Source organism: Aythya marila (genome assembly GCF_965140915.1).
Source record: "Aythya marila genome assembly, chromosome: 36".
Lineage (NCBI taxonomy): Eukaryota > Metazoa > Chordata > Aves > Anseriformes > Anatidae > Aythya > Aythya marila.
In genome coordinates this window covers 174,515-186,875 of record NC_139077.1, presented here as the reverse complement: position 1 = coordinate 186,875, position 12,361 = coordinate 174,515, and the positions used below count along the sequence as shown (strand labels likewise).

Below are 12,361 nucleotides of genomic sequence, written 5' to 3'. Positions count from 1 at the left end.
TCTGGTCAACGTGTCCTTGGAGGTCTGCTCAACGTGTCCAAGGTGGTCTGGTCAACGTGTCCATGGACATCTACCTGTATGTCCATGAAGACACGGTCAAGGCATCCATTGGGGTCTACCCAACATGGCCATGGAGGTCTGGTCAACGCATCTAAAGAGGTCTTCACCTTTCACCCATGGAGGGTTGGTCAACACATCCATTGGGGTCCGTGCAATGCAAGCGTTGAAGCCTGGTCAACGCTGCCCTCGTGGTCAGGCCTAGATGGTGATTGAGGTGCTGGTTCTGGTAAGTCACGACGTCCATGGAAGTGAGATTAAAGGTCAGGGAGACCACCTTGGAGCCTGGTCCTGCTGGCCATGGAAATGAGCCAGAAAAAGGAGACGTTTGTTGACCTTGAGGTGTCCCATCAGGGGGCTCAGAGGTCCTCAGGCTCCCCCCTGTCCCCCACGTCTGCAACGCCCATGCCAGGGATAGCTGGCGTGCAACCCCTGCCACCACGTCCCCAAAACCGCCGGCACCCGACACCACTACTCCTGTGTCACCCGTGTCCCCTGAGCCACCCCCTGTGTCACCCAGGGCACTGCCACCCACGGTGCTGCCAGCCCGTGTGTCAACCAGGGCCACCCCCTCCTCCCTCCCTCCTGGGTCACCCAGGGCACTGCCACCCACGGTGCTGCCACCCCGTGTGTCAACCAGGGCCACCCACCGTGTCACCCAGGGCGCTGCCAACCCCTTTTGTCACCCGGGGCCACCCCTGGACTTGGCGCCCCCAAGGCTGTGGGGACACAGAGGGGACAAGGACAGGGTGGGACACGTCCCCTCCGTGCCACTGAGGATCGGGAGAGGGGAAGCGTGGGGTCCCCCCGCGGCCCTGGCAGTGGGTGGCAGGCCCGGGCTGGCCCTGGGGATAATTAGGTAATTAGCACTAATTACGCGGAGGAGATGGGAGCGGAGGAACTGGGAGAACCGGTTGGGCCCAGCCCCAACGTCATCGTCATCGCGACCGGGGACGTGGCCCAACATGCACGCCCCCTCCCCAGCATCTCAGGGGGCCCCCCCGTCTTCTTCTGTGGGTCCCCGTGTCCCCCACAGGTCCCTCGTGTGACCCCATATCCCCTCGTGTGACCCCATGTCCCCTCGTGTGACCCCATGCCCCCTCGTATGACCCCCATGCCCCCTCACGTCCCCACATGTGCTTCTGTGGACCCCCCCATGTCCCCTCGTGTGCCTTCAAGTTCTCCCCTGCCCCTTCACGACCCCCACAACCCTTCAAGGTCCCTCCTTGTGCTCCCCTGTCCCCCCCCCATGTCCCCTTGTGTCCCCTCTTGGGGTCCCACATCCCCTTACGTGCCCCATGTCCCCCCATGGGCTCCCCCTGTCCCCACCATGCCCCCCCATGTCCCTTCACGTCCCCTCATGCCCCCTGGAGACCCCCAGAGGTGGGCTCCCTCTCTGTGGTGGGAAGCCTGGTAGATGTGACCCTCATGGCCCACCATCACCGCGTCGATCCCATGGGTGGGATCTCCACGGGGACGAGATCTTTGCCCACCAGATCTCGGGGAACACGGCCTGGGTGGGCCACGGGTGGGATATCCACGGGGGGATCTCTGCCCTTGACCACTCCACGGAGGTGTTCCCCCGGCGTGGAGGTCTCTGGTAGACCAGGTCACCACGGGTGGGATCTTGGTAGACGGGACGTCCATGGGATGGGATCCTCGGGGACGGGATCCTGGTGGACGGGGTCTTTGAGGACCACGACCACCATGGGCTGAAGCCTGGTGGACCAGGTCCCCGTGGACCAGATGGGCTCCTCAGCACCCCGGCCTCTTCGGCGAGGCCCTCAGCAGAGCAGATCCCCGTGGACGTACTGGGAAGGGTTGCTCTGGGTTCAACTCCAGGTTTGGGACCAAACCCAGCCCCGGGCTTCCTCTGCCACCAGCAGAGAGCGAGATCAGCATCTCCGAAAGGTGATTCATCCCCGCCCGGCCTTTCCTTTCGTCAGGGCTCAGCTCCTGGGCCTCTCCACCCTTAATTGCTTGGCAGGGGCTCTAATTGCCCCGCGAGCTGCTGGCAGCCTCGGCTCCTTTCCCAAAAGCTCTGCAAAAGAGGTTCCTTCGCCCGAATCACGGCTCTGGTCCTCTGCAACGCCAAGGATGGCCAAGCTGGGGGTGGCACTGGAGGACCCCTGGGTGCCCCAAATCCTTCCAGGAGCCGTAAGGTGCTGCAGGACGTGCTGGAGCTTGGACAGGTTTCATCTGGAGGAGGGAAATCTGGTGGGATTACGGCACCGGTTGCTTGATCTGCTGGGATCCTGGCTGGTGTCCAGCACCAAACCCGCCCAAGGAAGGGCTGGGCATCGCCGAGGTCCCCGTGCAGCAGAGGGTGGAGATGCCCTGGGTGACCCTGGGGACAGTGGGTGACACTGGTAGCACCCAAGTCCCCATGGATGGAGACCCTAAGACCCCACGGGGTGGAGAAGCCGGTGGCGACCTCCCACCCTGGAGACCTCCCCCTTGCCATCGGGGTTGGGGATGGAAATAAGGGGATCGGAGGGGACATGAGGGCTCGGGGACAGTTTCCAGCTGGGGACAAGGTGGGGGACAAGTGTCACTCGCATCCCCGGTGCCCCCTTGACTCACCGGAGCCGACTCGCAGGGCTCGGTGGGGTTGGCACCAGGTCGTAGCCTCGCCCATCGTTCACCCGCATCCGCGGCGTTACTCATCGGGAGGTGCGACCAGGAGAAGGTGGCACGTAGGTCCCCGAGGACCTCCAGCCTGGTGACATCCTCAGGGACCTCCGGGAGCTGCAAAATGTCCCCTCTCGGAGGTGGCATCCCAAATCTTGTGCCAAATCCCACGTCCTTACACACGCGTGTGCAGGCGTGTGCGTGATGTGAAGTCTACTCAGTGCGTAGGAGGAGCAGAGGGTGGACGGACAGACGGACAGATGGAGAGGGAGGTGGACGGACGGACAGATCCGTAGGTCTAGGTGGATCCATCCATCTCGATGTAGACGGACAGACGGATGGACAGATCCATCCATCAATATAGATGGACAGACGGACGGACAGATCCATCCGTCTTGATGCAGATGGACAGATGGATGGACGGATGGATGGACAGATAAATGGTTGATAGATGGATGGACAGAAGGACAGACGGCCATCCAGCTTGCTGGAAGGACAATCGGATGGAGATAGAGCTGTACAGGCGGACAGACAGACGGACAGAGCCCGGTGGATGGGCAGAGATGGACAGACAGACGGATGGACAGACAGAGAGCTAGACAAAGCGGGATGGACAGACGGACAGAGAGAAAGATGGATGAGGGTGGGACAGACGGACAGGGGACAACTGGATAGGGGTGCAGGTAGGAGGATGGACGGACAGACAGCTGGACAGACGTACAGGCGGGTAGCCAGATGGGTGGACAGACGGACAGGCAGACTTGCAGTCAGGCGGACAGATGGACAGGGAGATAGATGAACGGACAGACGGATAGATGTGGCCGGACAGACGTCCAGGCAGACTTACAGTCGCATGACCAGACAGACAGACAGACAGACGGGTGGCCAGGCAATCGGATAGATGGACAGACGGACGGATGGCCGGACCGGCAGGCAGATAAACGGACAGACTGACCACACAGCTAGGCAGACGGACAGGAGGACAGCCAGCTGGACGGACAGCCAGGGAGAGAGGCGGACAGACGGACGGACAGCACCCAGGCCATTCCATTTAACGACGCCCAGAGGGCCGGATCCAGCCCATCCCACCCCAGCAGCCGTGGGGACAACCCCCCTCAAACCCACCCACCCACCCACGAGGAAAAGGGGTGACCCAGCCAGTCTGTCCATCTGTCCGTCCGTCCATCCGTCAAGCTCGGCCAGTCTGTTTTCGGGCAGGTTGGGAGGAGCGGGGCGGCGTTTTCCTCTGGGACATCAAAGCGGTAATCACCCGTGGGGCCGGGGAGACACCCACGGCCGCGCTCGTCCCGCTTGCCGCTTGGACCCGTCGCCCAACAGCCCTTGAGTCACCCCGGCGGAGACACAACCTACTTTTCGGCCCGGTATAAATATGGCCCAACGACGGGTTCTCGGCTTCCCGACGCGCCGAGCCGGCCCCGTCCTTCTCCTCCAGCAGGTGAGTCCGTCCCCGCGGCGGGGACAGCGGTGGCCTCCATCTCCGTCCGAGGGGTCGGATGGTGCCGGGTGGGATTTGGGGGGGTTCTCCAGGCTCTTTGTTTCTTCCTTCCTACGGGTCGGATCCGTCCGCGCTGTGGTTTGGTGGAGGGAGCCTTCCGTATCCCGGGTTAACTCGGCGCGCCCAGTTTAACGGGGACTGGGAGGGAAATGGTGCTCCCTGGGTTGCTGGAGGCACCGCCGGAGAGCTGAATTGGGCCAAAAGAGGGTGGAGAAGAGGGATTGAGGCCACGGCGTGGTCCGTAGGGATGAAGGTGCACCAAAACACCAAGAGCATCCTGGTGGCGTTGCCTCTGTCCCTTGTTGGGAGGTGGAAGGACAGTGCTGGGACTGTCCCCGTGTCCCTCACGTGGCACTGGGTGCTCTCCCGTGGTCCCCGAGCTGATCTGGTTTGGTTTCTCTGCCCCTCCAGGAATGGCTCGTGACGGGCATGGGGCCTTCGGCTTCGCCCCCATCTTCATCCTCATGGTGGGACTGCTGTCCGCCACCCCGCTGCTGGCACAAAACGTGAAGGGGGGCAACGGAGGCGACGAGCGTAAGTCAATCCGGTGGATGGGGATGGGGACGGGGACACCGCGGATGCTTCGTGAGGGAATGTATCCGGAGGGATGGGATGGGATGGGATTGGATGGGATGGGGTGGGATGGGATGAGGAGATGCCTTCTGGCTCGTGGGAATCTTGCTGATGGGAAGGCTTGGGCAAGGCCCTGTAATTTCGAAACCTGTTTTCGTTTCGAGCTGAGATAAAGCAACCCCCTCGCCGTAGAGAGAGAAAGGACGCGGAGGAAAATTCCGTCACGTGGTTGGAGACGCTAGGATCTCTGGGACCTCTTCCTTTCCTTCTCCGTGAGGCTGTACGGGGATTTTTGCCATGGAAAAGGAGACAAAAGAAGTCACCTGGGGTGAGGGAGAGCAGGAGAGACTTAATCCCGATGGGAACATCCTCTTCCTTTCTTCTGGCCTCCAAAATGATGCTCTGCTGAAGAGGAACCAGAACGGCCCCGTGGATGGGTCTTGATCAGGGAAGAAAGAAGAGGCCCATGATATCTGCCTGAGGGTTGCCAAAACCTGGGATCTTAACCCAAATCGGTGCTCCCAGAGCTGAATCCAAAATTCCCAGGTCCTGCCGAGAAGGAACGAGCTCGTGTCCAGACACGGCGCCTGGATAATTTGCCGTGTGGCTTTCCAAGAACTGTTTTTCGGGGGGGTTCTGGTGATAAAGTTTCTTTGGTTTGGGGTGAAGACACCATCAACTTGGCATCAATCTCTTCTGGAAATCCAGGCTATGGATCCCACCGCAGGGCTCCACCTTCTTGCGTTGCTTCTCCACTGGCTGGTCTTCATCGACGGCGATCCTCCAGGCCCAGGGAAGCTGCTGAGATGCCTACAAGGAGCTTGGTGGAACCTAAACCTTCTGGATGGTCTCCAAAGGCCCAAGGACGGCCTTTGAGGTGACGAGGGATGCTTCCCCGATGAGCGTGCATGCTGGGATGGTTCCCACCCTCCAGCTTTGGCAGCTGGGACCGGATAGTGGCAGATTCCAGGCGGTCTGAAATTCGGGCGTCTCCCATTGCCACCCGTCACAGGTCGTAATCCCCACTGGCACAAACCAGTCCCACCAGTAAAATTCCAATGTCCCAACGTGCGGTGGAAGGTGATTGCAGATAAGCATGGACCAGAGCCACCTCGCACACGCACGGATCAATACAGCTCCTCGCCAGGGCAGCCAACACGTGGAGGTGGCAAGCACAACTTCTTCCCAAAATCACCCCAAAAATCAGCTGGGATGCTCCAGGTTACAGCGTGGAGGACTCAGCCTCAACACCCATGAAGACATCTTGGGGAAATGAGGATTTGATATGTCCCATGTGATAGAGGCGAAAGTCCAACTACTGCGCGTTTTTGGGGGTAGGGGAGAGGGTTTTTGTTTAAAAAATATTTTATTTCCTTTATTTATTTATTTATTTATCCTTTTTTTTTTTTCCTTTTTCTTTTTTTAATCTGGTTATTTTTTTATTGTGAATCTCATCTGCTACTTGGACACAACTGACCACGAGGCATCTTCTCCAGTAGCCTTGGCCTGAGATTCTCAAAAGGCCTGAGAAGTTCCTTGCCCACGTAGAGCTGTAGAGGGAGGGACACCAGCAGCACGGCTTGTCCATGGTGTGGACACCCAAGTGGAGTCTTGCATGGGCACAACCTCAAGATGATCATCCCACGAACCTCATAAATATTCCAGCGTGGGGTGGGACACCTCGTCTTGCAGACATCCAGCGTTGGATGGGGTGGGATTGCCTCCCAAAATGGTCGCTCCTTCTCTTCGGGGACCATCAAAGTTGGCCAACTCCAGTGGACCACCACCAGCTTCAGCGAGATAAAACAAGGGGAGATGCTTCCAGAGACCTTAAAGATTGATAAACCTGTGTCAGAAATGGAAAGTTTGGGTGATGAGACCCTTTTTTACCGAGATACGACCCCAAAAATGATAAGACCCCAAAATTAAGCTGATGGCTCTCTCTCTTCCCCGCAAACCTCATGGGACCAACGCGTCTTGGCTCCAGAGCTACGTAAGGACTCGCATTCCTGAGTGAGCTCCTGTTATCATTTCTCCCTGTGTCATGGCTTCTCTTGCTTGTGTTGATGCAACCATCTTCTACCTCGGCCCTAACTAGGAGGTCTGGGTACATAACATGAGCCATCTGGGAGGTAGGAGTCTTTTCGAGCTGGTCCTACAGGCTTTCTTACCAACGGAGGAAGAAGAAATCAGCTCTTTTAGGGGTGCGTCATCTCCCTTTTAGAGTCCAATCTTGGGCTGGGAGGAATCTTAGAGGTGGAACGGATGCCCCTCCCCAAGGCACATGGCGAAACCGGCGGAGATAAGTGGCCCTTGGTGACTTCCTGACGCATGGTGATTTCCAGGACAGCTCATGGGAACAACCTGGCACGATGGACTGGTCCCAGGGGGTCTTCTCGTGGCATCTCCCACCCCAACGCTCTCCCTGGGATGCGTGGTTGGGCCATGGAGTGGTGGGCTCTGTCAGAAGGCATCGGGAGAATTCAGATCATCGAGGACTCTTTGGGGCTACTAGTGGTTGGATTTCAACTGCTCTTGGTCCAAAAAACATCTTTTTCTCATTAAAAAAAAAAAAGAGTTTGGTGGGACCTCAGTAGGTTGATAGATGACTCAGTGAAACAAAACACAACAAAAAGTTTTAATTATGATTTTTGACTGTTCTGATGGTATTTTAAGGCTAAAAAACAAAAACAAAAACAAAAACAAAAACACACAGGAGAGAGTGCTTTCCCTTTTGTGTCCCATTTAACCATTTTAAAAGTTGTTTTTGTGCTTTTCAACCCAAAATAACATATTATTTTTTTCCTTTGGAAGGAGGCTTCCTGGCTGCCTATAGCCATGCAAGGCTCTCACGGTGCCCTTGGGTGCTCTTGTCTTGCAGTGCCGGAGATGGATGAGTCCCGAATCATCGGTGGGGAGCCCTGCTCCATCACCCAGCGACCTTTCCAGGTCGCCCTCATCAAGAGGGGACAAATCCTGTGTGGTGGAAGCTTGATAGACGCCCAGTGGGTCCTGACGGCCGCCCACTGCAAGCAGCCGGGCAGGTAAGCTGGCTCTTTGCTCATTTCCCCATGGCTTCCTACAAGCCGACGCCTCGTTTTCCAAAATTTTTTAATGACTGACGGGGAGAGGTGGGTCCCAGGGGTTGGTACCTGCAGGTATCGGTGCCCAGATGTTGGAAATTCCAGAGGATGGTGCCTCCAAATGGTGGCATCCAGAGAGAGATGCCCCAGATGTCGGTGTCTCCGCTTCCAGATGTGGACACCTCCGGATTTTGGTGTCCAGAAGCTGGTATTTTGGTGTCCAGAAGCTGGTAATGTCGAGTTTGGTACCTTCAGGTAGCTCCAGAGCTGGGTATCTCCGGAGGTTGCTAGTCGTACCCAGATGTTACCTCCAGATTTGATGTCCAGAAGCACCAGATGTTGATGTTCCAGCCATGGGTGTCTCCAGATGTTGGTATCCAGAAGCTGGTACCTCCAGAGGGCATCGAAGGCACAGCACTCCCCAGGGAGACAGGAGCTGACGTCTCCTTTGCTGGGTGACAACCTCTGGCCATCAACCCCCAAGGGACTCAACCTCCCCCACGTTTGAGGTCTGGTCACCCCCCTTTTTCCAGGTGAGGACACGGAGTGGAGCAGGTCCCCCCACAGCCAAACTTCTCCAGCTTCCCCGCAAGGCTCCACGAGAGGAGACCTCACTTTCCAGAGAGGAAATAACGATGAAAAACAGAAGAAACGTTGGCCAGAAGTTGGGCTCAGGGTGGCGTTGCTGGGATGTTGCAGTGGGACGCCTTGCCTGAAGCCTGATGCGAGGAAGACGAAGGTGAAGTCAAGGAGCTGAAGTCAAGACGTTCTCCAAAATCCCATGGAGATGGGAAAGGCCCCAGGGTACCTGAGCCATCGAAGAGCTCTTGGAGGAGATCTAGCTCATGAATCCCAAAGGCATTTCCATTTTTCTGCCCGAGGACAAGGGGATAAGGTGGACCCATGGACACATCACCCTAACTCTGCCTGCTGGCTGGGTCTGGAGAAGCTTTGGGGGATGACCCTCGGTCATCCCCTTGACCCATAGGGTTGTGTATCTCCTCTGGCTCTGATTTCTTGACCTTCTTCTCCGGGCAGGGACCTCAGGGTGTTAATCGGGACGGACACGTTGCGGGACGGCACGGGGGAGGTGAGGATGATTTCACGGTCGATCGTCCACCCGGCCTACAACCCCCGCAAGAACGACAACGACTTCATGCTCCTGAGGCTGAACAGACCCGTGCAGTTCAGCAACAACATCAAGAAGATCAGATTGGCCACGAGGTGTCCCATGGACGGGATGAGGTGCAGCGTGTCCGGCTGGGGCACGACCAAGTCCCCCGGAGGTACTGGCTCACGGTGGAGACCCCGGTGGAAGAGGTGGGGTAGGGGGGACGTAATTTGGCAGGGAAAAGGAGGCTGAGTTGTCTTTTTGGTTGGAAAAATTAGATGAGGGAGGGTCCCTGATGTTGTCTTCACTCTACCCAACGAGGTTTCCCATGAAGAATGACTTTCCCTTGGGGTTGAGGTTGGGGTTTCCTTTGCGTTGGGCCTCTGGTGGAGGCATCTCCCTTGCCCGCCTCCCAAGGAACCCCACCAAAAATACCACGAGATCTACTGGGCTGCCCTTTCTCACCGTTTTTTTCTCTCCACCCCCCCTCGTCTGCAGCAAAGCTCCCCAGAAAACTGCAGTGTGCCGGCGTCCAATCCTTTGGGAAGGATAAGTGTGCGAGGGCCTACGGGAGGTTGATCACCCCCAACATGTTCTGTGCCGGCGTCCCCCAGGGGGGCATCGATTCCTGCCAGGTAAGAGGTCCCTAAAACCTCCTCCCGTGGGGCCATGGAAGGTTTGGGTTCCTTCACCATTATCTGCAAACCATGAAACCAGGGAATGGCCCCAACCTGTAGGTGAAGCTACACAATATTTGGGTTTCCCACAATATTTGGGTTTCCCACAATATTTGGGTTCTCCACAAACCTTTGTTTTCCCCAAAATCTTTGGGTTCCCCACAACTACCTCATTCTTGAGTCACGGAGCCAGGGATGGACCACAATAAGTGGATGAGTCCACGCAATGTTTGGGTTCCTTCACCCTTATCTCCAACCCAAGCCATAAAACCAATAAATGGCCCCAACATGTAGGTGAAGCTACACAATATTTGGGTTTCCCACAATATTTGGGTTTCCCACAATATTTGGGTTCCCCACAACCTTTGTTTTCCCAAAACTATTTGGGTTTCCCACAATATTTGGGTTTCCCACAATATTTGGGTTCCCCACAACCTTTGTTTCCCAAAACTATTTGGGTTTCCCACAATATTTGGGTTTGCCACAATATTTGGGTTCCCCACAACCTTTGTTTTCCCAAAACTATTTGGGTTTCCCACAATATTTGGGTTTCCCACAATATTTGGGTTCCCCACAACCTTTGTTTTCCCAAAAATATTTGGGTTCCCCACAACTACCTCATGCTTGAGTCACAGAGCCAGGGATGGACCACAATAAGTGGATGAGTCCATGCAAGGTTTGGGTTCCTCTACCATTATCTCCAACCCAACCCATAAAACCAATAAATGGCCTCAACATGTAGGTGAAGCTACACAATATTTGGGTGTCCCAAAACTATTTGGGTTTCCCACAATATTTGGGTTCCCCACAACCTTTGTTTTCCCAAAACTATTTGGGTTTCCCACAATATTTGGGTTTCCCACAATATTTGGGTTCCCTACAACCTTTGTTTTCCCGAAACTATTTGGGTTCCCCACAATATTTGGGTTTCCCACAATATTTGGGTTTTCCACAACCTTTGTTTTCCCAAAAATATTTGGGTTCCCCACAACTACCTCATGCTTGAGTCATGGAGCCAGGGATGGACCACAATAAGTGGATGAGTCCACGCAATGTTTGGGTTCCTTCACCCTTACCTCCAACCCAAGCCATAAAACCAATAAATGGCCCCAACATGTAGGTGAAGCTACACAATATTTGGGTTTCCCACAATATTTGGGTTCCCCACAACCTTTTCTTTCCAAAATTATTTGGGTTTCCCACAATATTTGGGCTCCCCACAACCTTTGTTTTCCCAAAACTATTTGGGTTTCCCACAATATTTGGGTTTCCCACAATATTTGGGTTCCCCACAACCTTTTCTTTCCAAAATTATTTGGGTTTCCCACAATATTTGGGTTCCCTACAACCTTTGTTTTCCCAAAACTATTTGGGTTTCCCACAATATTTGGGTTTCCCACAATATTTGGGTTTCCCTACAACCTTTGTTTTCCCGAAACTATTTGGGTTTCCCACAATATTTGGGTTCCCCACAACCTTTGTTTTCCCAAAACTATTTGGGTTCCCCACAATATTTGGGTTTCCAATTTGGGTTTGCAATATTCGGGATCCTCCACCATGATCTCCAACCCAACCCCTAAAACCAAGCAACGACCAAGACTTGTTGGGTTCCTACGAGGCCTACCTTCCCCACAACTACCTCGTAGCCGGGACTGGACCACGGCTCGGGGTGCAAGGTCGGTGTTGTCACCCCAACCAGCCCCACCTCGTGCTCTTCTCCCCACAGGGTGACTCCGGGGGCCCGTTGGTGTGCAACGGGGTGCTGCAAGGTGTGGTGTCGTGGGGCATGGCCGTCTGCGGGCGCAAGGGGCAGCCCGGCGTCTACTCCAACGTGTGCCAAGCCGTGCCCTGGATCAGGAGATACATCAGGGGCTAGCGGGACCGACCCCCTCCCCGGCCCCACCACCTCCCCGCGCCCCCCCGAGGAGATTCTCGGCACTTTAGTATTTGGGGTGGGGTGGGAGAAGCAACGAATTTCCCAGAATGCACTCGGGAAGATGGGCGATTCGGGGCGGAATAAAGGAATTGGAAGAAAAAGGGGAAATTGAGTCATGGAAGGATTTGGGGGGGGCTCCAGGAACCTTGGATGTGTCCCCTGGGGTCCTTTTGCCGCATCCTTTGGGGAGAGGGACACCAGGGCAATAATTAATGAGCTATTAATTGCCATCCTGACAATAACCCCATAATTAGGAGAACGCTGTTTTAATTAGCGATTTCCCTTGTTAGCGTTAACGAGAAGCCCTTTGGGATCTGAGATGGGGCACGCATCCTGTCTCCTGCACCCGCACTGGGGGAAAGGGACTAATTAATAAGCCTAATTAATAGGGATAATTAATCCCCTACACACCTACCGGCACCGGGAGCTTTCCTCTCCCAAACTCTCTAGGCAGCTTCACCGGCTGCAGGACCCCACCCTAATTAATCACCCCACTAATTAATGATGTTCGTGTTGGCCATGCTAATTGGGAGCGCGGCCAACAGCCGAGGTCACCGGGAACGGGGAGGGGTGACGGTGACACGGGGACCTTGTGCGAGGTCCCCCCTCTGCGGGCACCCAGAAAGGGATGGGATTTCCCCAAGGGAATCCTCGTTAGGCCTAATTAGGCTGCTAATTAGCTGGAGGCCCGGGGGAGGTGTGGAAGGGACTGTCCCGAGGTGTCGGTGGTGTTATTTTGGGGACAGTCCCCCCAGATCTTGGTGTCCTCCAGGTCTG

At 55.7% G+C, this 12,361-nt stretch overlaps 1 protein-coding gene across 1 annotated transcript; it reads left to right on the top strand.

Annotated features, from left to right (window-relative positions):
• Window positions 1-262: 262 nt before the first annotated feature.
• LOC309889341 (kallikrein-14-like) lies at window positions 263-11,524 on the top strand (the record flags this gene model as incomplete). The annotated part of the gene is made up of 8 exons (XM_082782115.1): window positions 263-286; window positions 917-1,070; window positions 2,328-2,426; window positions 4,616-4,738; window positions 7,659-7,821; window positions 8,899-9,146; window positions 9,470-9,606; window positions 11,375-11,524. 8 exons carry the CDS (start codon window positions 263-265, stop codon window positions 11,522-11,524), a joined length of 1,098 nt encoding a protein of 365 aa, XP_082638241.1.
• Window positions 11,525-12,361: the final 837 nt, after the last annotated feature.